Raw genomic sequence first — 22,555 nt, forward strand, 5'->3', positions numbered from 1 at the left:
GCATTTTTACCAGAATAGTCACTTTTATAACAATTCAGTGAAGTTGTTTAAGAGCGAAACATCACTTGCCCGTCGCTTTTACAATCGTATATCACCTAAACGGATAACTTTACTGTCACCGAACAACGGTTCTTCCATAAAAATCTTTTCATGCTGATGTAATTGCGGTCGGTCAACTGTATCATCCCAATCAGTTTATTCGTAGCAACGGCGATTGTTATTAAGCAGCATATCATGTTCAGACCACACTGTATATTCTAGTCAAGAATATTATGTTCTCCCTACACTATGAAACACCTTGCCAATTACTTCAAAGAACACTGATTCGAAACTAGTTATGTATGCCGCACTTACGTTTCCACTGCCCCTTAGCAACGGCGAAATCGGAAGTACGAAATTTCCGCTCTCACTGTGTCATTTAAAATATACCGATGTCGATCGTGTAGTTCCACTGCTCACCGACAGACTGCACTTCACGCACGAATTGCCGAGGTATGCCATCTGCTGGCCCTTACGAGAAATACGTTTCTTTCTCGTGTGCTGATGAGTTCAGGACCGAAAATTATGAAATAAATTAATTCAGTTACAATTTTTTAAATATCTGAAATCTGGCAGAAAATATTTATCCTCCTAAAACGAAATGGCGTAATTTTGACGCAACCTTATTAAAAAAAACAAAAAAAAAACAAAAAACGGGGAAAATAAAAACAAATAATTGCTATTTGAATGTGATGTACTGCTATCCTTATAGCAGTACAAGCAACAAAGTACACTCTATACGAACTATTTCGGACTGGCATTAACTGGGAGGGAGAAGACAAAGTCGAGTCGTCCTCTTCCCCTTCGCTGTCCTAGCCGGTGGAATATCTTCAGAGTCAAAGACAAATTCGTTGTTTAGTTGTCTTACAATGTTTTCATATTTTATTTGTATTAAGAAACACGCATTTGTTAGTGCGGAAGTAGGTGAACGACATTATTTGGCGTGAATTTGGTTTGCAGATTGATTTTGATTTGTGTGATGTCTTGAAGAGCCTTAACAACTGTCATTATGTCCGACGAAGAAGATACAACGATTTTACTAAGTGGAAAAAAAGAGGGTAGGGAAAAGTCTGTGACTGTTACACCTCCGCCGGTAATAATAAAAAGCAATAATAATGCAGTCACAGACAAATCTCAGAGCCATGCCATCCTTGCTTCGTCAGTGGCGATGCTGGGAGGCTTGGCGTTTGGTTATGACATAGGATCAAATGACAGTATTCTTCACGAGATGGAACTTTCGTTTAGACTGACATGCCTTCAGCAGCATATGACATTCAATATGTGGCTTGTAGGAGCCGCAATGGCATCTGTTTTCGGCGGTAAGTAATACTTCCTTCGTTGTAGCCATGCAACATACATATCGAGTAAGTCATTAATATTTGTGATGTATATTTTACGATGCCTTGTGTTCTCAAGCAGACATACCTCGTGAACAAGTCTGTCTTTATTTTCCAATGGAATTAAGTGTATGATAAGGTTATATTCGGTATTTACATATTATTACTGTGCACCATACCAGCAATATTATCACCAGCTTCAAAATTGTTATAGGTGTACCCGTTGACAGACTTGGTCGGCGTTGGAGCACTGTATGTGCAAACATAATGCTGAGTGTTGGATCAGCCGTCTCTATACTCTCATCTTCTTATGCAATGTTGTTATGTGGGCGCCTGGTTGCAGGTTTTGGTGGAGCACTGTCAGCAGTTGCTCTGCATGTTTATTTAGCAGAATTGGCAACTCCTGTGTCCCGGGGGAAGCTTGTACAGGTATATACCAGATATTTTCTATTTGTAAGAAGTTATTAAGAGGAACCCATTTCTTTTTAGCTAGTAATTTATTTCAGTGTATGATATTTGTAAAAAGTGAGAGAGTGTTCTTGCTAAGATTGTTTGACTGTTAGACTTTGTGGTATGTTGGCTGTAAATACAATTGTGCATATCATATTTTATGCAATAATCGCAACTACATCTCCACTGTAAGAATTACCTGGTTTTTACCTAAGAAAAATGAGATGGCTTTTGATGTGATATTTCTTCACATTTCAGTTATTGTATCTTTCCATGTTCATTAAATTTTTCGTTGCTCAGTTTTGTCTTGGCTAAAGATTGTGGCACAGGTTGATTACTGGAAGTCCTTACACCTCAGAATGTGTTTCTATAAATACATTTGTGGAGTGCAAGATTTGTGAAAGTCAGCTGAAGAACGTGTACTGTTCAGAACTTTCCATAGCGGCTGTATTAACAACTAATTATTTTAACCCTAGTGTGCTTAAAAGAACTTTCTGTAAATGTAATACATCAGCTTTTATCATTGTTGCTATTGAAAATTTAACCTTTCAGTGAATTTGCCTTAAAGTACAGATTGTTAACTTGTCTCGAGTAGTCGTATCAAATAAGTGTGAAGTTCTAATACTGTGTTAGAAACACTACCTACCAAAAGTAATGGTACCTTTTGAGTGGTTTTATAATTTTTATGATTACCTGACTTTGTTGGCAGGAGAGTGATCTCTGAATTTGTGTAAAGTAATCTTGTTATTACAGAAGTTCATTTGCCCCGATCTTCTATATTTATTCTCAGAAAATGTGAATTGCCATCCTCTAATCATCTTCATACATAGATCATTATGCCACTGTGTAGTGCACCTTTTTGGGCAACAATATATTCATTTTTACCAAAGACAAGCTTTAGCTACCATTGCCAGTCAGTGCAGAAGGGAGCCTGAATCAAAAATCTGTGGACAGCAGAAAATGATAGACACATAGTAAAAAGAGCAGTAGTTTTGAAAGGATAAGGACAAGAAAACTAAAGCTATCTAACGGTTTTACATGCTCTTTAAAAAGCCAAATAAAAAAAATGGTGATAATAGTGTAGTTAAACCTGAATGTTTGTATGTTACAGAGACTATTGCCAGGGAGTCGCTTTCAGAAATAGAAAAAAAAGAAAGGACATTTCTAAGAAGATCCTGAGGCCAAAATAAGTAAATTGATAGCAGATGCATTTAAATTTCATTTGACATCAAGCAAGGAATTGTATGAAAATACTGGAAAGATTGTAACCACAATAAAGGAATGAAGACCATCTTTCTATGGGCGCATTACAAAAGCAATACCAGAAAGGGTTGCAAGTAGTATATTGATTGACCAAGGGAACCAAAACAGTCTTACAGGTGAAAAAAGTGCAGTAGGATGTAGGAAAGTGTGGTATGATTAAGAAGATGGAGGATCAAAGGTGGTTCAGAGCAAAAGAACAATGAAATTGTGTGTGTGTGTGTGTGTGTGTGTGTGTGTGTGTGTGTATGTGTGTATGTGTGTGTGACTAGGTCACTCCTTTTCTTCCTTGCTTGCTGTACTGTTGTATAACAACATCCACATCTGTAGTTATTTGGAATCATTAAGTCTATGAAACGTTATTGGAAAACCGAGCGAGGTGGCGCAGTGGTTAGCACACTGGACTCGCATTCGGGAGGACGACGGTTCAATCCCGTCTCCAACCATCCTGATTTAGGTTTTCCGTGATTTCCCTAAATATTTTCAGGCAAATGCCGGGATGGTTCCTTTGAAAGGGCACGGCCGATTTCCTTCCCAATCCTTCCCTAACCCGAGCTTGCGCTCCGTCTCTAATGACCTCGTTGTCGACGGGACGTTAAACACTAACCACCACCACCGTTATTGGAAACTTGCAAGTTCATTTTGGTAGAAAGTCATTTGATCCTCCTCCTTTTGCTGTTGTCAGAATACTCCTGGAAGTTTAAATACACCATTCCTAACTCTTCCTTTGGCATTCTGATATTTTCAATTAAACTTGTCCAAGTAGCTGACCAAGTAGTTATGTTAATATAATATAACTGGATAGATAAAATCTACTCACCTAGTGTGTGTATGTTCTTAACTTTTTATGTGTTTTCTTCTGCCACCACTTGGTGAGTACGTTTTTTGTATATCCAATTATATTATATCTTCAAAAAACTATTATTGTCGATCAGTTACGTTACCATGTAGACCAGCATTCTGCTACAGTGGCAAGTGGCCGTTATCAGGGCTGTGTATTTGTTGAAGATGACAGTAGCCCCAGAAGTCTTCACCCACATTACAGGTTGGCGATTCTTCTGGATAATATGGAATTTTCACAGAATTACCAACATTGGAATTTAATTTTATTGAGCCTTATAAATCATAAATTTTAAAATACTTAATATTTCAAAATATGTTATATATTTAAATGTTAGTCCATATAAGTTATTGATGTTTAAAAACTGCAGTTAAACTACAGCCAAGAGAAAAGAAAAGTCATTACTGTGAGATGCTCAAACACTGCCCCGCCCCCTTCCCCGCCCCTTCCAACACCCGCCCTCCCAACCCTCACTGTTAATTTCTCAGGAGCTTGTTATGACATGATATTCCTCCCCACATATTAATTTCTCAGGGAATACATTTTTCAAGTTTGAGTAGCTGCCCTGCATTATAGCCTAATATGTATTGTCTAGTTTTTTTCTGTCTCCTTTTGTGTGTGTAATACTGTCTGCAATACATATAGAGCAACCTTGTGTTGTCCAGGTTCACTTGCACCTCTTCTCAATGTTTTCAAATGATCTAACTGATCTCCTAACTTCTGACTTCAGTAAAAGCTATAACTTTCTCAAATTTCTGGTTTTATTTTTTTCTCTCTTCAAATACTTTTGAGCTGTTTTGTTATTTCAACTGAGAGACAAAAAGCTGAATGTATTTAATATTTGCAGATTTTGCCGATTTTGGAGTACGCTAGCAATTGCATGCAATATACATGTTTAACTTCTCTGGAAGTAAAATCATCTCAAATGACAAAAGTTCAGCCCTGGGGGAGTATGGTAGGACCACTGTTCTCCATACACATAAATGAGCAGCAATGTGCGGTTGTGTGCTGCTGATGCTGTGGTGGCAAAGTGTCAAAGTTGAGTGTCTTTAGGAGGATACAAGATGATTTAGACAATATTTCTTGTTGGTGTGATGAATGGCAGCTAGTGTAAGTTAATACAGATGAGTAGGAAAAACAAACCTATAATGTTAGAGTACAGCATTAATAGGGTCCTGCTTGACACAGGCTGGTTGCTTAAATATTTGAGTATAATGTTGCAAAGTAGTAGGAAATGGAACGAGCTTCTAAGGCTGTGCTACAGAAGATAAATGGTCGACTTTGGTTTATTGGGAGAATTTTAGGAATGTGTGGTTCACCTGTAAAGAAGATTGCATGTAGGTCACTACTGCAACCTATTCTTGAATACTGCTTGAGTGTTTGGGATCCATTCCAGGTTGGATTAAGGCAGTTCAGAAGTGTGCTGCTAGATTTGTTATGGGAATCACTGGAGGGTAGCCGATGTTCTTTTCAAGAAGCACTATTTAGAAAATTTATAGAACCGGCATTTGAGGCTGACTGCAGGGTGATTCTAGTGCTGCCAATGTACATTTCGCATAAGGACCAGGAAGATAAGGTTAGAGAGATTAGGGCTGATATGGAAGCATACAGACAGTTGTCCTTCCCCTGTTCCATTTGTGAATGGAACAGGAAAGGAAATGATTAGTAGTGGTACAGGAATGGTGGCTTGCAGAGTACTGATGTAGATAAAGAGCAAAATTATGTAGGCAAAGTTGGCCTGCTGCAAGAAAAGGGTGCAGCTTGTGTTGAGAAACCAAATTTACAGAGACAAAGGATTTAATAACAGATTTTTCTGGAACCTGGCTTCATGTTGCTTGGAAATGTAGACCTTTGGTGCATGTGACAACGGACATGTGGAAGTAATTTAAATTTTCTGCTAGAGGAGGATAGAAAAGATCTCTAAGACAGCAAAGTTCGCAAATCAAGAAACTATTAGCATAGGAGATAAAAGATCTCTGCTACCAAAGTTTTTGAACAGAAGAGACCAATTAATTCTCCACCTCTAGTGAGACAGCAGTTTTCTGGTTATTGTTGTGGGAGGAATAATGCAGGGCATGAGAGGAAGGGGAAGACGTAGACTGCAATATTCCAAACATGTAATGTACATTGTAAGACCATGTTTGTATGAGGAAGTTTAGAGGCTAACAGAAAACAGAGAAGTGAGGAGAAGAAAAATTGCTGCCTACCAATTTTTGGATTGGGACTTATAAAATTTACATTTGTGATGATTAATTACACCTCCTTTGTGCTGTTAATGTAAATTTGAGAGTTACTATAGGACCGCAAATTTTTCTAGCATCTTTATTTTATTTTAGTGTTTTCATGTTTACATAATCAGTCAGTATAACAAGTGGCAATTTCATAATAGCATTCTGTGGAAACATTGAACCACATTAATTCTTTTATGATAGAGTTAACATATGGCTAGGCAGTCAGTATATACCCTAATTGATACATCCTGCGCTAGATTGTGTGTAGTGCTCCTATCTCAAAATTTTGTCTGAGCAGCACTTTTCTACTGTCGGAGATGTTGCCCTTATTGTCACTTTTCAGTACTTAAAATGTATTGTTGCTCTTGCACACACATCTTCGTTTCTGTAGAACTGTTTTTCTCTTCTTCAGTTGTGTTGCATATAAACACCTATTTAATTTTCTTTCAGTGTTGAACTGTGTTTGTCCAGTTGGATTGCAGGGACCTCTTCATACCTGTAAGCATGTGCTTTCTTTGGAAGTGGAATTATTACAGCCCTTCCTGAAGTCCGAGGGTATTTCGCGTGTCTTGAATACCTCACACATGGAGTGGAATAATACTGTGATGACTGACTCTCCCAAGCATCTCAATCATTCTGAGGAAATGTCATGTCATCTGTTGGTGGTATCTGTCTTTCCCCTCTTATGCATGCTTATACAGCTCTGCATTTATCCTCTAGCCATTCCTGCTTAGCCATTTTGTGTATTTTTTACAGTTCAGTATTTCCTGAGTTATCAAAGGGTTGTTACTACCAGGCCTTTTCTTTTTACCTGTGTGATCCTCTGCTGTCTTCTGTAATTCAGCTCTCAAAGCAACCCATTCATTTTCAGTTGTAGTCTTTTGCATTTATTTCAGTCTGATGTTTCTCAATGCTCCCTCTAAATTCGGAACAACCTCTGCGTCCTTCAGTTTATTGAGGTTTCTTTTCCTGTAGTTTCTGCCTTTTTGAAACTTCTTGAATTTTTATCTGCAGTTCATAACCAGTAAATTGTGATCAGAATCCGTATCTGCCCCAGGACTTGCAGTTTAAGATTTGTTTTTGAAATCTCTGTCTTACCCTTACACAGGGTCCCCAAAAAAATTGTTGTGACAAACTTTGAGGGGTTGTCTTGTCGAACAAATCAAGGAAAGGAACCCCTGTCTGGAAACGTCTTCCAATGACAATACAGAGCATCGAAGTTGTAGGTCCCCAGCCTGCCCCCAGGCCACCCCTTATGCAGCAAACTTTACTTTATACACTGATGGACAGTAGGCAGAATGTTTTGAAATGTTGATTGTTATTCTGTGATCACAACTGATTATCATGTTCATCAGTGAAGAAGATGGAGCTAGCTGTTCTGTAGGGATGCATTCACCTGTGAATGCAATGCTCTGTTGTCTCAATGGATGATGCTTTCAAACATGGATTTCTGTCTGAAGTTTATTTTTCACCTGGAACCTCTGAAATATCCAGTGTTTTTCGATATAACCCCTTGATGTCTGCTGCAGCGTTTCTGGGACCCCTTGCACAATCAGTCTGAACTTTTGAATGTCTCCACATCTCTTCCACATATACTGCTGTCATTCATGATTATTAGACCAGGTATTAATGATGATTAAATTACACTCTGTGCAAAATTCTACGAGGCAGCTTCCTCTTTAATTCCTTTCTCCCAGTCCACGTTCTGCTTTTTTCTTTCTCTTCCTTTTCCTACATCAAATTCCAGTCACCAACTGCACTTAAATTTTCGTCTCTCTTATCTAAATAATTTTCTTTATTTTATCATACAATCTTCCACTCTTCACCATTTGTGGAGCTAGTACCCATATGAACTTTTACTGTTGTAGTGAGTGTTAGCTTTGTGTGTATCCTGGCTATGATAATGTGTTCACTGTGCTGTTCATAGTACCTTACCCATGTTTATATTTTCTTGTTTATTATTAGGCTTACTCCTGTAGTATTCCTATTTGATTGTGTTGACAACTCTGTGTTCATCTAACTACTACACTCCATTAATTCCCACAATATCTAACTTCATCCTATGCATTAACCTTTTTAAATTCTCCAACCTACCTACCCCATTAAGGAATCCGACATTCTATGGTCTGGCCCATGGAATGCTATTTTTGTTTTTCCTGATGATAGCATTTTCCTGAGCAGTCCCAGCCCCGAGATTTGAGTGAGGGTCTATTTTACCTCTGGAATATTTTACTCAAGAGGATGCCATTATCATTTAACCATACAGTAGGGCTACATGTCCTTGGGAAAAACTATGGCTGTAATTTTCCCATGCCTTTAGCCATTTACAGTACCAGCACAGCAAGACATATAACAATGCCAGATTAGTGAATCATCCACATTGTTGCCCAGCAACTGCTAAAAAGGCTGCTATCCCTCTGCAGCAACCATGGGTTATTCTGATGATTCCAAAAATGCCCTTCCATTGTGGTTGCTTCTATGGTACAACTATCTGTATCATTGAGCACACAAGCCATCCTACCACAGCTTGTGTTTACAGAAAGTATGGACGACAACATGCTGACCATTTTCTTTGTTTCTTAAGTTGATCCCCCCTCCCATGCATACAGTGATAGATACTCAAGTATGTTCAATGTCTCTCTCTCTCTCTCTCTCTCTCTCTCTCTCCTCCTCTTCAACACACACATAGTGCAGAAGAATTTGTCACACAGGTATTATTTCAGCTTGTGTCTGAATTTATTTTTGTTATTGATTAAATTCTTTATATCTTTAGATAGCTGGTCAAGAGATTTTTACAGCAGAATACCTCACTTCTTTCTGTGCCATATTAAGGCTGAGTGAGTGATAATTTGTTGTGCTAGCATTATGCACTGTTGAGTCACATTAATGCAAGCTCCTGCTGAAAGCCTGAATAACTACCTTTTGTGGAATGGATCACTGAGAGTGTGGCAGGAAGGGAGTCAGTGAGATTCTGGAAGGTGCCAGAAGGGATGTGGAGGTATTCCGTCGTAGTGCCATGGGCAGCTGCACAAGGTTTCTTGGTTCAGGATCCATGGCGCAAACAGCCCGATCATGGTAGTCCCAGAGATTCTTGCCTGGGTTTAAATCTGGGGAGTTTGGTGGCCAGAGGAATACAGTGAATCCACCCTTGTGCTCATTGAACCATGCACATACACTGCGAGCTGTGGTATGCATTGCATTAACCTGCTGGAGATTGTGCCAAGAAAAAACAAACAGCTTGCAGGGGTGGACATGTTCCCCAAGGATAGATGCATAGTTGTGTTGATCCATTGTGCTTTCCAGTATGATGAGATCACCCATGGAATGCCGTGAAAACATTTGCCAGACCATAATGCATGCAGGGTATTTGCTTTCAGATGTTTCACTTCATGCACGTTAATGGCCATCTGTGTGACCGAGCATAAAATGTGATTTATGATTCATTTGAAAATGCCACCTGTTACCACTCAGTGAATGTCCAGTTGTGGTACTGATGTGCAAATTCCAGCGTTCATCGCCGATGAATGGCAGTCAGAGTGGGTGCACAAACCAGGCGCCCACGGCGGAGGCCTATGTGCAGCCGTGTTTGTTGAACAGCTGTTGAGGAGACTGTTGGTAGCCCCTTGGTTCATCTGGGTGTTCAGTTGCTCAGCAGTTCAATGACTGTTCGCCTACACACCTTTCCACAGCTGTCATTCACCCATGTCATCTATCGCCTGTGGTGCACCACAGTTGCCTCTGCTTTGCTTTTGGTTTTGGTTTGGTTTTGGATAGTGCCATCTTGTCATGTTCATACACATTAACCATGGCAACACACAAACAGTTTACAAAATTAGCCATTAGTAATTTCAGATATGCTTCCACCCTTGGCCTGAAAGCCGTACCTTTTTGGATGTCAGACAAGTTGCTTTATTTCTGTGTCCCCTCCTCTCCCAATACGCTTTATGTAGCCTCCACTGCTACTGCTACCACCTCTCTTCGGTGACTGGTTATTGCATGTTGATGTAGACCATACGCCATGGTCACAAGAATGTGACTGGTCTGCATATTTCTTGAATGTTACTATAGTTTTTCTTTTCTTTTTCAAATTATGGTTATTGACTGTTAACAACAAACTTTTGTGGGGACTAAATGTACTGTGGGGATGCTGTCAATATTCCCAGCTGTTTAAAGAGCTGTCTATAAGAGGTTCTATAGTGGACACCACACATTTGCCTTATTTCAGGCTTCTGTGCAACAGACATTTTTCGTTGGAGACTTGTTCCCCCACGTCATGAAGTTACAAGACATTAGTGAATGCAAATAACAAAAGTCAGCCAATCTTCTTACTTTTTCAATTCCAAAATCTAATATTATTCATAACATAAAAGTTGCAGAATGTAGACATTTAAGATCTAGACCATGTGACTTTCAGTTCAGTTTCTTATCAAGAATTTAAAATATATTGATTCATTTAATGATTTACTCTCCCGCAATTTTCTGTTAGTCTAGCCTGGTCTCTTACAGAACTGAATTGTATTTAGTGTTTTTTGTCTAAATTCAGTGACATTCCATTGGGAGAGAACCAGTTATTAATTTTCAAGAGAATATTATTTACTTTTGCAAGTGTTGACTGTGGTCTGTTAGGCTTGATCATAATACTTGCATTGTCAGCAAAGAGAACTAATTCTTCTTCTTCTTCTTCTTCTTCTTCTTCTTCTTCTTCGATATATGATGGAAAATCATTTACGCTTAACAGGAACAAAAGAGCACCCAATATCAATCTCTGTGATACTCCTGTAGTGAAGATACCCCATTCTGAAGATGCTGTTTAATGGTTTACACTTCTTGATTTTCTTAATGCACCCTTGTAGTTAGACAGGATGAAAACCAGTTACCTGCAAGATCTCGGATACCATAGTATTTGACATGCTTTAGGAAAATACTGGAGGAGAGTACGGCAGATATGGAAACATTTCAAAGTGAAAGTCATACAGTATTGTAGAAATGATTTGAGATTTGACTGGGACCAACATACAAGGGGGTACCCAAAATAATCGGAATAACATTGCCATGGATGGAGCTTGTGTGGTACGCATTTCTGCCGCTAGGCGTGTATAGCGAAATTCATTGCCAGTTCAGTACTGCCTGTGTTGTCGACCTGGCTGCTTCTGTTCATATGAAGTGATAGTTTGTGCTGGCACCATTTTTTTTTTGTTTAGTTTTTTATGATGGCTAGTTTAACTTACCAGGATGACGTCAAGGGAAAAACTTGAGTGTACGAGTGGTCTGCTCAGTTTAAAAATTGCGACATGTCGATTGATGACAAACCTCATTCTGGACGTCCATCAACTGCCTGAATCTCAGAGTTTGTTTCCCCAGGTTAGACTGTCAATCAAACCTTTTATTTGGAAGTTTTAAGAAGATTGCACAACAATGTTAATCAAAAAAGACCCGATTTTTGGCAGACAGGAGACTGGTTCTTCAATGACGATAATGCACTCGTACACACAGCCATCTCTGTTAGACAGTGTTTGGCTAAAAAGGGCATGGTTCAGCTGCCCCACGCGATTTACTTGCCTGACTTGGCTTTGTGTGACTTTTTTCTATTTCTGCGCATGAAAAAGGGCATGAAAGGACTCTTAACTTGACAATGTTGAAGAAATCAAGAAAAATGAAGGAGGTGCTGTCAGCCATTTCCAAAGATGACTACAGAAAATGTTTCGAACAGTGGAAGCACTAGTGGGAGAAATGTATTTGTTGTAATGGAGAGTATTTTGAAGGGATAATGTTGTTTTGTAAACAATTTGAAAATATATAGTTTGTTTAACCTGTATAGCATCCTTCAGTGTTTCCAGTAGTAGTGTTTGTAGTGGTTCTACCCTTTTGGAGGCTGTATGTTTGCATTACTCCATGAGTATGCAAAAAATAACAGCATTGAGGTTTCCTGCTATGGAACCATGTTTCATTTCTTTGATACTGTGGCACATTCTTTCATTTAGCATTTTGACTGTTCCTTTATCTCTGACATCTTATTGTGAACCAGTATTTCATCTGTGATTATGGAATGTCCAAACAGCTCACCGGAATTCTGTTTAAAACAAGTCCAAACAATCTTGAGCAGTGTTCATTTAAATATGCATTTGGTTGAAAATTAACAGACATGACAATTGTAGTGTGAGAAGCTTATTCATAGCCCAAATTTGTCTAAGTGCTGCAGACACATTGAAATTTTTCTGTTGTCAGTAGCTGGTATACTTTCAGTTAGCCACACACATTTATGGAGATTGTCTAAATGGCTGGACATACATTCACCTGAAATATGATTATATTCCCTTTGTGCTGATTATCTTCCTTCCAGAATTAGTTTATCACAGCTTCAGCTTAATTTTATTTATTTTTCACTGAAACATTAATTTAATTTTTGCCATAATCACCACAGGAAAAAAGCTAATGAAAGTGAAGATACAGGAAGAACTAGTTGTCATAGAATCTCATCCACTATTAAATCTAATTATGATTATTTTGTTCGTAATCTAAAAAAATAACTATAAGAGATTACATTCAGTTTTAACCTCTGTGAGTCAGGAGTAGTGTACACATGAAGTTGCAGTACTTCTGAACCAGGGCATAGTTAGGAATGAGTGTCCTGGTTGCATTATAGCCCTGTGAATACAGTCATACATTATTTGTAAATACTCGATGCAATGTTTATTTGTCTTTGGCGTATGGATAATTGTGTAACTTTCTGTCTTCGAGTCTACCTGAACCTTCTATGATGTGTTTCAGTGAAATTGCAGGAAACCATATGAAACTTCCTGGCGGTTTAAAACTGCGTGCCAGAGCGACACTCTGAACTCGGGACCTTTGCCTTTCGTGGGCAAGTGCTCTACTGACTGAGCTACCCAAGCGTGACTCATGACCTGTTCTCACAGCTTTAATTCTGCCAGTACCTCGTCTACTAGCTTCCAAACTTTTAATCTGCCAGGAAGCTTCATATCAGCACACACTCCACTGCAGAGTGAAAATTTCAATTTGGAAACATCCCCCAGGCTGTGGCAAAGCCATGTCTCCGCAATATCTTTTCTTCCAGAAATCACTAGCCCTGCAAGTCTCGCAGGAGAGCTACTGTGAAGTTTGGAAGGTAGGAGACAGGGTACTGGCGGAATTAAACCTGTGAGGAGAGGTTGTGAGTTGTGCTTGGGTAGGTCAGTCGTTAGAGCACTTGCCCGCAAAAGGGAAAGGTCCCGAGTTCGAGTCTCAGTCTGACACACAGTTTTAATCTGCAAGGAAGTTTCATATTAGTGCACACTTCGCTGCAGAGTGAAAATTTCATTCTGGAAACATACCAAAATGTTTGAGTGACATTGCATATATCTGAGTTGTTCTCTTTATGCAGGCCTTCCATCTGGGGGCAGCAGCCGGCATAGTCCTGGCTGGCAGTGTCGCAGGTGGTGGTGTGCACTGGCTGGCAGCAGCGAGCTTAGGTATTCTCCCACCACTCGTTGCTGCGGTGCTGGCCGTTCGTCTGCCTCCGTCTCCTCACTTCACCATTTTGCGGCATGTTGCCGGAGACCCCAGCACTAGAGGGTCAAGTAGTTCAGTGGCAGCAGCTGGCAGCCTGCTCGAGACACTAGCTTTGGCATTGGTTTTGGTGTCTGTGGTGCAGTTTTCCGGACACTCATCGGTGGCATTGTACACTCGTCGTCTTTTTGCCCTGCTTGGTGTCTGCAGTGAAAGCGCAGGAGTTGTCACCGATATTACCATAGGCATCGTGAAGGTAAACATTAAATTTTTACCTATTTCCATAAAACTAGAATGTACCTTGTAGTAAAATTTGGTTAATAGCAGAATTTGTTATATAGAGAAGTTGGAACTCAAGAGAAAAATAATTTTTCTGTAAACAGTGAAAGATATAGTCAGTTGGTATAGGCTGTTGGTGAAGTGATGAGGAACTGACGTAGTATCAGCTGTGCTCAATTTTTTAATACTTGGAATATAAAAAGAATGCTACAGTGTATTGATTAAGGTTTAAAACTAAGAATTTTCTGAAGTATTAGGTATAGAAGAAAATAAGAGATATGTGATAAGATATTAGAATGTATGCAGATTTAGTCATAATATAGTTACTTCCTTTTGTATGAGACAAGTTTCCTATAAATAAATTCAATCTGTGCAAGTTATGTAATGCTGCAAGAGTTGTTGAAGCAATAGCAAACCTTTACCACTAACAGAGAGAGGAGTGGATATAGGAGTTTACAAATTAACGAACTATGTAGAATACAGGGCTAATACCAATCAGTTTGATTTTTTTCATCATTTATGTAGGCACTTCAGTTAGTTCTTTACATTTAAAAAAATGAAATAAAAAATAAAATGTGTTTCCGTACACACTTAAATAAAGGAAATGAAAAAATTCCAGGTCGACAAATGGCAACATGTAAGTAGCCACAAAAACATTCCAGATCCAGCTCTGTTAAAAACCAGCATAATTCTGACTTTTAAATTGTTGTATTGAAAGAGAAACACCTGAGTACACAATATTGTTTCCTTTACCTGTTAACTGGGGTTGGAGGCTGCGGTCTCCTCTTGCCCCAGCATATGGGAGCCCTTGTTGGTATGCTCTTTTCTATTCATGTGAATTGTACTTGTAGCTTTAAGTCCTCTGTCATACGAATACGGGAAGTAATTTGGGAGTGTGTAGCAGTTGTCATTGTACAGAGTGTGCCCAGGTCCTGTATTCTGATGAGGCTTTGTTTATTCATGAAGGCTGTTTCAGTACCCACAGTTTGCATGTTTGGGCACATGTGAATCCACGAGGTACTTGACCATGTGCTCATCGACAGTGATTCGGTGTTAATATTTGGACTGCTACTCTCTATGGTAGGTTCTTCCATTCCACCTCAACGGATATTGTGTATTCATGGAACGTGTGTTGCCAGAACTGCTGGAAAATGTACCTCCGAATGTTAGATAAAGGATGTACTTCCAGCACGATGGGGCATGAACTCATTCCAACATTGCTGTGAGGAGTGATCTGAGAGCCACCTTAGCAAAACTGTGGATTGGCTCAGGTGGCCCCCTGCCTTGGACACTCAGGTCACCTGACCTCATGTGTCTGTACTTCTTTCTGTGGGGGTATAGGAAGCAGCTGGTGTATGAAACCAGTGTTCAGAAGACCACATCGATAGAATTGCTATCACTGCTGATACCATTGTGGACATGCCAAGAATCTTCAAACAATCATGACACCAATGATCTGTGCATACAGGTCAATAGTCGCCCATTTAAGCTCTTCCTGTAGATGTCTGCTATAATAGTATGCTAAACTACTTTCTGTGTAGATCGTTCCTAGCATCAGAAATAGCTGTCAGGGATCATACATGCCATAACTAAATATATTTGTTTTGATGTTGTCTAACTCCTGTATTAATTTGAAGAAATAATTTTGGAACACCCTGTGTATCTTGCAAGTTATTAAAGTCTTAATATTTGTATAAATTGTTGTTAGACATTTCCTTTTGAGTGCAGTTGGTGGTATGCTACCCCTTTTTGTGTATGTTAGATTACACAAAATTTTAATTAGTTTTAATATGGTTCTGTTGAAAAAAATGATACTGTTACTTACAGGTATGCTTCACTGGCATGTCGGTGTGCTTGGTGGATAGAATTGGACGACGTCCTGCTCTGCTAGTGGCTACAACATGTGCAATGTTATCAGTTGCTCTGCTTGGTGCTTTCTCAGCATATGGTGGCTCATCAACAAGCTGGACAAATCCATGCAATGCAGTCCCTTCCATTTCCTCTCAGCCTCAACTCATTCAGTACAGTGTTGGTGAAGTTGTGGCTCCAGACTTACCGACAGGTTCACCACCACCCTTCCCCATGCTCCCGACACCAGTGCCTCTCATTGCAGAACCAGCACCACGCTGCATGCAACATGAAGCCCAGCCACCTGCAGGTATGTATGTCACTCTGTAGTAGCATCTGTCTGTTCTTCTTTTCTTATTGCTTTAGTTATTTATTCTTAAATTTAAGAAAATTCATAAAACAGGCTTAATAATCTGCACTCCATGGCAAAAATGTAAATCACCCAGACCTTTTTGTATATCAGTGTAACTTTGACCACGTACACACCGTTGGTGAGTATGTAAATAGAGTTGCAATTCTCTTTGAATGGTTACCAATGTGCAGTTAATGTTGTTCATGTGTAGTGTTCTTACCAGGGCTGGTAGTGTATAAAAGGGTCGTGAACACCATCAGATGTTAAATCTTCACTGAGAAGGACTCTGAGACACTGTGTACTCATATGAGTCAGTGTCATGAGCACCTAAAAATGTGAAAGGGGCCTCATTGTATGTCTCATTTCGGCTGGCTGTTCTAATCATGTGTATCCAGATTTGTGGGGTGTTCATATGTGACATTGGCCTGATGTTGGACTGCATGGGAACATGAGTGCAGGCATATTTGTCATCAAGATTGCGGTCAACCACATCTGACCACCACAAGGTAGGATTGCCCTATTGTGCACGAAGCACATCATAATGCCTTCTCCATGCTTGCCTTTCGAAAACAAGTACTGAATAAGCTGCAATGTTTTGTGTCATCGTACACCAGTGGTCAGAGACAGGCAGCAGCTGGAATAGGGAATCACCAGTTATCGTCCCATGCATTGACTACCATTAACACAGCAACATGGACACCATTCATTGCTAAGTTTGGTTTAAACAGCACCTTGCTTTCCTAGGCATGGATTTGTTGGAGGTGGTATGCCATTGCCTTACTCCGATCTTCTAACTGATTTATCAGCCAATTAAAGGGGGACCTAAAGTAAACCCTAATGTTATCAGGATTTGTAATTAGATTAACTGGGCTAGCACTAACAACATTGTAAGAAAGTTAACCTCTATTCTTCTGAAATTTGACCTCTGGAGTGAATGTTTACAGTATTTACAAATAAGAAGAAGAACTGATTACCTGATTTCTAAACAGAAATAACAGAATTATTTTTGACAGAAGCATTCATAGCAGGAAAACAATATTAAAGTGGTCTAGGAAGAGTAGGTTGTTCAAGTGGTGAAGGGAGAGAAAACTTGCACAAAATTATTGATCCAGATAATAGAGAAAGTACAAGAAATGATCTGTTAGTGGTATTAGACTAACAGTAGAGTTTCAGTTCCATTTTAGTGGAATTTGTGCTAATTGTTGGCTTAAATATAATGTTTAAACTCCAAAATAGTAGAAGCAACATGATTAAAGTGACAACAAAAGTTACGTAAAGGCAGACAAAAATGTGGGGAAAAAGTTGGGACATGTTACCAAGGGGGAAAGGAAAATCTACACCAGTAGAGAGACAAGAAAAGAATGGCAGAGTGGAAAGCAAATTAAATAGCAGCTAAAAGACTTTGGAGAGGAAAGGAGGACTAAGTTGTTGTGACTTGCCGATCATTCAAAGTGCCGCCGCGCAATTACGCACATCCTCTACGTGCGGCGCTGTCTGCCACCCATGCAGCAGCTGCGCCACCTAAGCGGCCAGCCGAGCAGCGGCCGCTAGACTGGGACTCAGTGCTCATTTGAATGCTAACGTGTACACATGTCTTGCTTGTCAACTTACTCTGTGACTTATATGTGTTATGTCATTCTGAAATATATGTGTTAAACTTGATGTTATAACAACTGGCGACGAGGTAGGGGATTTTTCCTTTTCACCGTTGACCCACAGGTTTCCATGGCTACTGTTGAGCAACTATTGAAAAATCTCCTTGAACAGCAAACGCTTCTAACAGCGGCGATTCGCGATTTCGTCGCGGCGTCAAATGCTGGGCGTTTCTCGTTGTTGGCTATACCTCCTTTTCCTCTTTACGACGAGACGGCGGATGACTGGTCTGATTATGAAAAACGTCTTCGACAGCACTTCTTGGCATTTCATGTCACGGACGAACAACCATGTGAGTCTCTGTTCCTTTCCTGGATTTCACCTCAAATGTATCGGTTGTTGTCGCAATTGGCTCCTTTGAAGGATCCTGCGTCTTTGTCCTTTGCTGAAATGTGCTCACTTCTGTCTGTCTATTTTCAAAAGCAAATGCATGTGGTAGCCTCTCGTGTTGTCTTTTATCGTTGTCAAAAACAGCCACATCAATCCTATCGCACTTGCTGAACTTCACGGCCTCAGTCGAAAGTGTCAATTTGTTACTGACGTTCACAAAGAATCCTATGCCGATTCCATGGTACGGGATGCTATTATCCGGTCGGCACCCGACAAAGAAGTTCGGCAACGTGCCCTTCAGTTGGCAAATCCGACTTTAGATGAAGTTCTCTCCATTGCGCAGTCTTTTGAAATTTCTCGCGCCGCTGGGGCGCAAATATAGGCGTGGGGTGATGTCGGGGAAATACAACCTCTGTTCGCTGTTGATGACACGTGCGGCGCGTCCCCGCCGGCCGACGTGGCCACAGTGTGCTCCCACGCGCAGCCTCGGCCTAACCGTAAACAACCCGCTAAGAAACTGCAGCAAAACCCCCGGCAACTTCCTTCATGTCTGCGGTGTTTTACGAAACATTCACGCGAGGATTGTCCCCAACATTGGGCTGTGTGTCACAATTGCAAAAAGAAAGGTCATGTGTCTTCCGTTTGAATACCTGACCGCATACATGATGTTCATGAACATGACGCTGATTCTAATTCTGTGTTGTCTGTCAATTGCACTTCTTCCCTTTCAGGGAAGTTATTCCTCACTGTCCAAATCCTTGGTTGAGATCTTCGCATACAGGTGGATACCGGTTCTGCTGCCACTATAATTAATTCTCAGACGTATTTTCAGTTGGGTTCTCCACTCCTGTCACCTGTCACTCCGGCAATTACGGACGTGCAATAAACAGAAGATTTCTCTCGTGGGACAGTTTAATGCTGAGGTACCTTACAAATCTGTCATTCGCACTGTCCCCATATTTGTGGTCGACCAGAGTAACGCAGATAATCTTTTTGGTTTCGATGCCTTTCACGTTTTTGGGTTCTCCATAGATGACTCTGTCAATATTGTCTCTGATGCTATTCCTTATGCTCAACTGGATTCCTTGTCGACGACATTTTCGTCCCTTTTTTCTCCTGGGTTAGGCCTTGCAAACAACTTTGAAGCTCATATCATGCTCAAACCCACTGCTCGGCCTAAGTTTTTTCGGGCTCGGCCCATTCCTGTGGCCCTTCATGATCGGGTAAAACGGGAGTTGGATCGTCTCACTACTTCAGGGGTCTTGTTTCCTGTCGCTTCCAGTGAGTGGTCCTCTCCTGTCTTTGTCGTTGCTAAGCCAAATGGTGATATTCGTCTCTGTGGCGATTTCAAAGCCACTGTAAATGCTCAATGCCTCATCAACACTTACCCTATGCCCCGTCCTGAAGAACTGTTCACTAAACTTGCTGGAGGCCAGTATGTTTCTAAAATCGACGTGTCAGAAGCTTATCATCAACTTCCTCTCCACGCTGCTTCCGGGCAGTTTCTGGTCCTTAACACGCCTTTCGGCCTCTATCAATACCAACGCTTGCCATTTGGGGTTTCTAGCGCCCCTGCTCTCTTTCAGCGATTCTTGGAACAATTATTGCTCCCTGCCCCAGGGTGTACCAATTACATGACGACATTGTTGTCACTGGCTGCACCACTGAAGAACATCTTCAAAATCTCCGCACACTTTTTCACGTCTTACAGACTGCCGGTCTTAAGTGTAATCTTCAGAAATCACAATTTTTTCAGGCATCTATCACGTACTTTGGGTTTCAATTCTCTCGGGATGGTATTCGTCTGCTTCAGCAAACTGTCACTGCAATCGATGCCCTTCCTCGCCCTACATCTGTTAAGGAACTGCAGGCCTTCTTGGGGAAAATAGCATACTATCACAAGGTTTTACTGTCTGCGACTTCGGTGGCTCAGCCGTTGCATCGCCTGTTGCGTAAAAACGTGCCTTTTCACTGGTCCACGTCATGCAATGCGGCTTTCCAGAAATTGAAGACTATGCTGAAACAGGCCTCATGCCTGGTTACTTATCGACCTGGCCAACATCTTGTTCTTGCCACAGACGCCTCTCAATTCGGGGTCGGTGCAGTCCTTGCGCACCGTTTTTCTGACGGTTCGGAACAACCCATTCTTATGCCTCCAAAACGCTCACGGATGCCCGACGAAAGTATTCTCACATTGAAAAAGAAGCTTTGGCCATTATTTATGCTCTTCATAAGTTTGGTGTTTTTCTCTATGGCTCAAAATTTCATCTTGTTACTGATCACAAACCACTTGTTTCCTTGTTTCATCCATCATCACCACTTCCCGACAAGGGTGCACACCGCCTCCAGCGTTGGGCTCTTTACTTGTCTCGTTTCAATTATGAGATTCATGTCCGGCCAACGGCTCAACTTGCAAATGCTGATGCTCTGTCTCGCCTTCCCATGGGTCCTGATCGGGCATTCGATAGGGACGAACTTTTGTGTTTCCACCTGGATGTTGCCGAGCAGCGGGTTGTGGACCCCATCACTGGGGACAGGCTGGCGGCTGCTACGATTTCTGACCCTACCCTCTCCCAGGTTTTACACTGTATTCAGAAGGGTTGGCCAGATCGCCCGTTCGCTAAGACTTCTGATCTATTGCGGAACTACTGCGCCTTGCGCTACCGCCTCACGGCTAGGGTTGGTGTTATCCTCCTTTCCACTGACAATGCTTCGCCGCGTGTTGTGGTACCTGCGTCTTTGCATGCTTTGGTCTTGCGCCTCCTTCACCAAGGGCACTGGGGTGTGTCCCGCACAAAATCTCTGGCGCGCCGTCATGTGTACTGGCCTGGCATCGACTCTGAAATAGCACACATGGTCGCTGCCTGCGGCCCTTGTGCATCACAGGCCGCTGCCCCGAAGTCATCTTTGTCACCGTGGCCTTCGCCTGAGAAGCCCTGGGAGCGCATTCATGCTGACTTTGCGAGACCCTTTTTAGTTACTTATTGGCTGCTCGTAATTGACGCCTACTCTAACTTTCCTTTCATTGTCCGTTGCATGTCGCCTACCACCACAGCAACCACCAGTGCTCTCGCCCGCATTTTTTCTTTGGAAGGCCTCCCCTCTACTCTTGTTACTGATAATGGTCCGCAATTTGCCTTTTCCGAATTTGCGGATTTTTGTGCGCGTCACGGCGTTATGCATGTCACGGCCCTGCCGTTCCATCCACAATTAAACACTGAGGCTGAACGACTGGTCCGCACATTTAAGGTTCAGATGCGGAAACTTCTGATTTCTTCTGCTGCTGCTGATGCGCTTCTCTAGTTTCTGGCGTCTTACCGTTTCACCCCCATGGGTGACCACAACCCGGCTGAGCTCTTACATGGCCGACAGCCCCGCACGCTACTTCATCTTCTGCGGCCTTCCACCTCACGGCCGTGGGTACCTTCACTTCGCCGGTTCACCGCCGACGACCTCGTCTGGGTACGGGGATATGGCAGGCGGCCAAAATGGAGCCCGGGCCGCATCTTCCGACACTGTGGCAGACGCCTGTATGAAATCCAGATGGACACGGGTGTTGCAGTGCGTCATTTGGACCAGCTTCGGCCTCGTGTGCCGGCAAAGCCTGTTCCGAATGCCGCTACACCACCTTCGGCTCTACCTGACCCTCGGGATCTTGGCATCTCTCAATACTCACAACACAGCCCTCTCACCATCATCGTGATGCCAGCACAAGAACGGACGCCACCAGGAGACGTGCCCATGCAGGAACCGGATGACCATCCTCTGTCAGAGCAAATCTACTCGCCTCCTCCTCCAACGGATGCCGACCCATCGCCCATGTCTCCTGTCATATCAACTGGACTTGCCACAACGGGCAGATTGGTGCATGGGGCCCCAGCAGATTCGACCCCTACGTCTCCTGTCATCTCGACCCGTTATCATTGGGGACACTTCTGTCCGTACGGGAAGCCTCCTCCTCGAGACTTTACGGCGAGTCAAACAACGCCTATGGACGTTAGCCATCTCCCGGACACCTCTATCAGGACTAGTGCAACAATTTCAAAGGGGGGAAAAGTGCTGTGACTCGCCTATCATTCAAAGCGCCGCCGCGCAATTACGCGCGTCCTCTACGTGTGGCGCTGTCTGCCAGCCATGCAACAGCTGCGCCACCTAAGCGGCCAGCCGAGCAGTGGCCGCTAGACTGGGACTCAGTGCTCATTCGAATGCTAATGTGTACACGTGTCTTGCTTGTCAACTTACTCTGTGACTTATATGTGTTGTGTCGTTCTGAAATATATGTGTTAAACTTGACGTTATAACATAAGTTAGGGCAAATTAAGTCATTGAGGAGGGCTTTGTAAAATGTGTTTGGGGAGGGAGGGGGGGTCGCTGCAGAGGGAGTCCAAGCGATGAGCACAATAAGCAGGTTTAGTTGGATGTAGATTGCAGT

At 41.8% G+C, this 22,555-nt stretch overlaps 1 protein-coding gene across 1 annotated transcript in view; it reads left to right on the top strand.

The window, feature by feature from the left end:
- The first annotated feature begins 916 nt into the window (after window positions 1-916).
- LOC124615928 (solute carrier family 2, facilitated glucose transporter member 10-like) overlaps window positions 917-22,555 on the top strand; it is an 84,451-nt gene continuing 62,812 nt past the window's right edge. Inside the window, exons 1-4 of the mRNA XM_047144111.1 lie at window positions 917-1,358; window positions 1,591-1,805; window positions 13,537-13,917; window positions 15,768-16,098. Of these exons, the coding sequence (XP_047000067.1) occupies window positions 1,049-1,358; window positions 1,591-1,805; window positions 13,537-13,917; window positions 15,768-16,098 (1,237 nt within the window). The 5' untranslated portion in view covers window positions 917-1,048. The remainder of the gene's footprint in view (window positions 1,359-1,590; window positions 1,806-13,536; window positions 13,918-15,767; window positions 16,099-22,555) is intronic.

Source organism: Schistocerca americana, chromosome 5 (genome assembly GCF_021461395.2).
Source record: "Schistocerca americana isolate TAMUIC-IGC-003095 chromosome 5, iqSchAmer2.1, whole genome shotgun sequence".
Classification (NCBI taxonomy): Eukaryota; Metazoa; Arthropoda; class Insecta; order Orthoptera; family Acrididae; genus Schistocerca; species Schistocerca americana.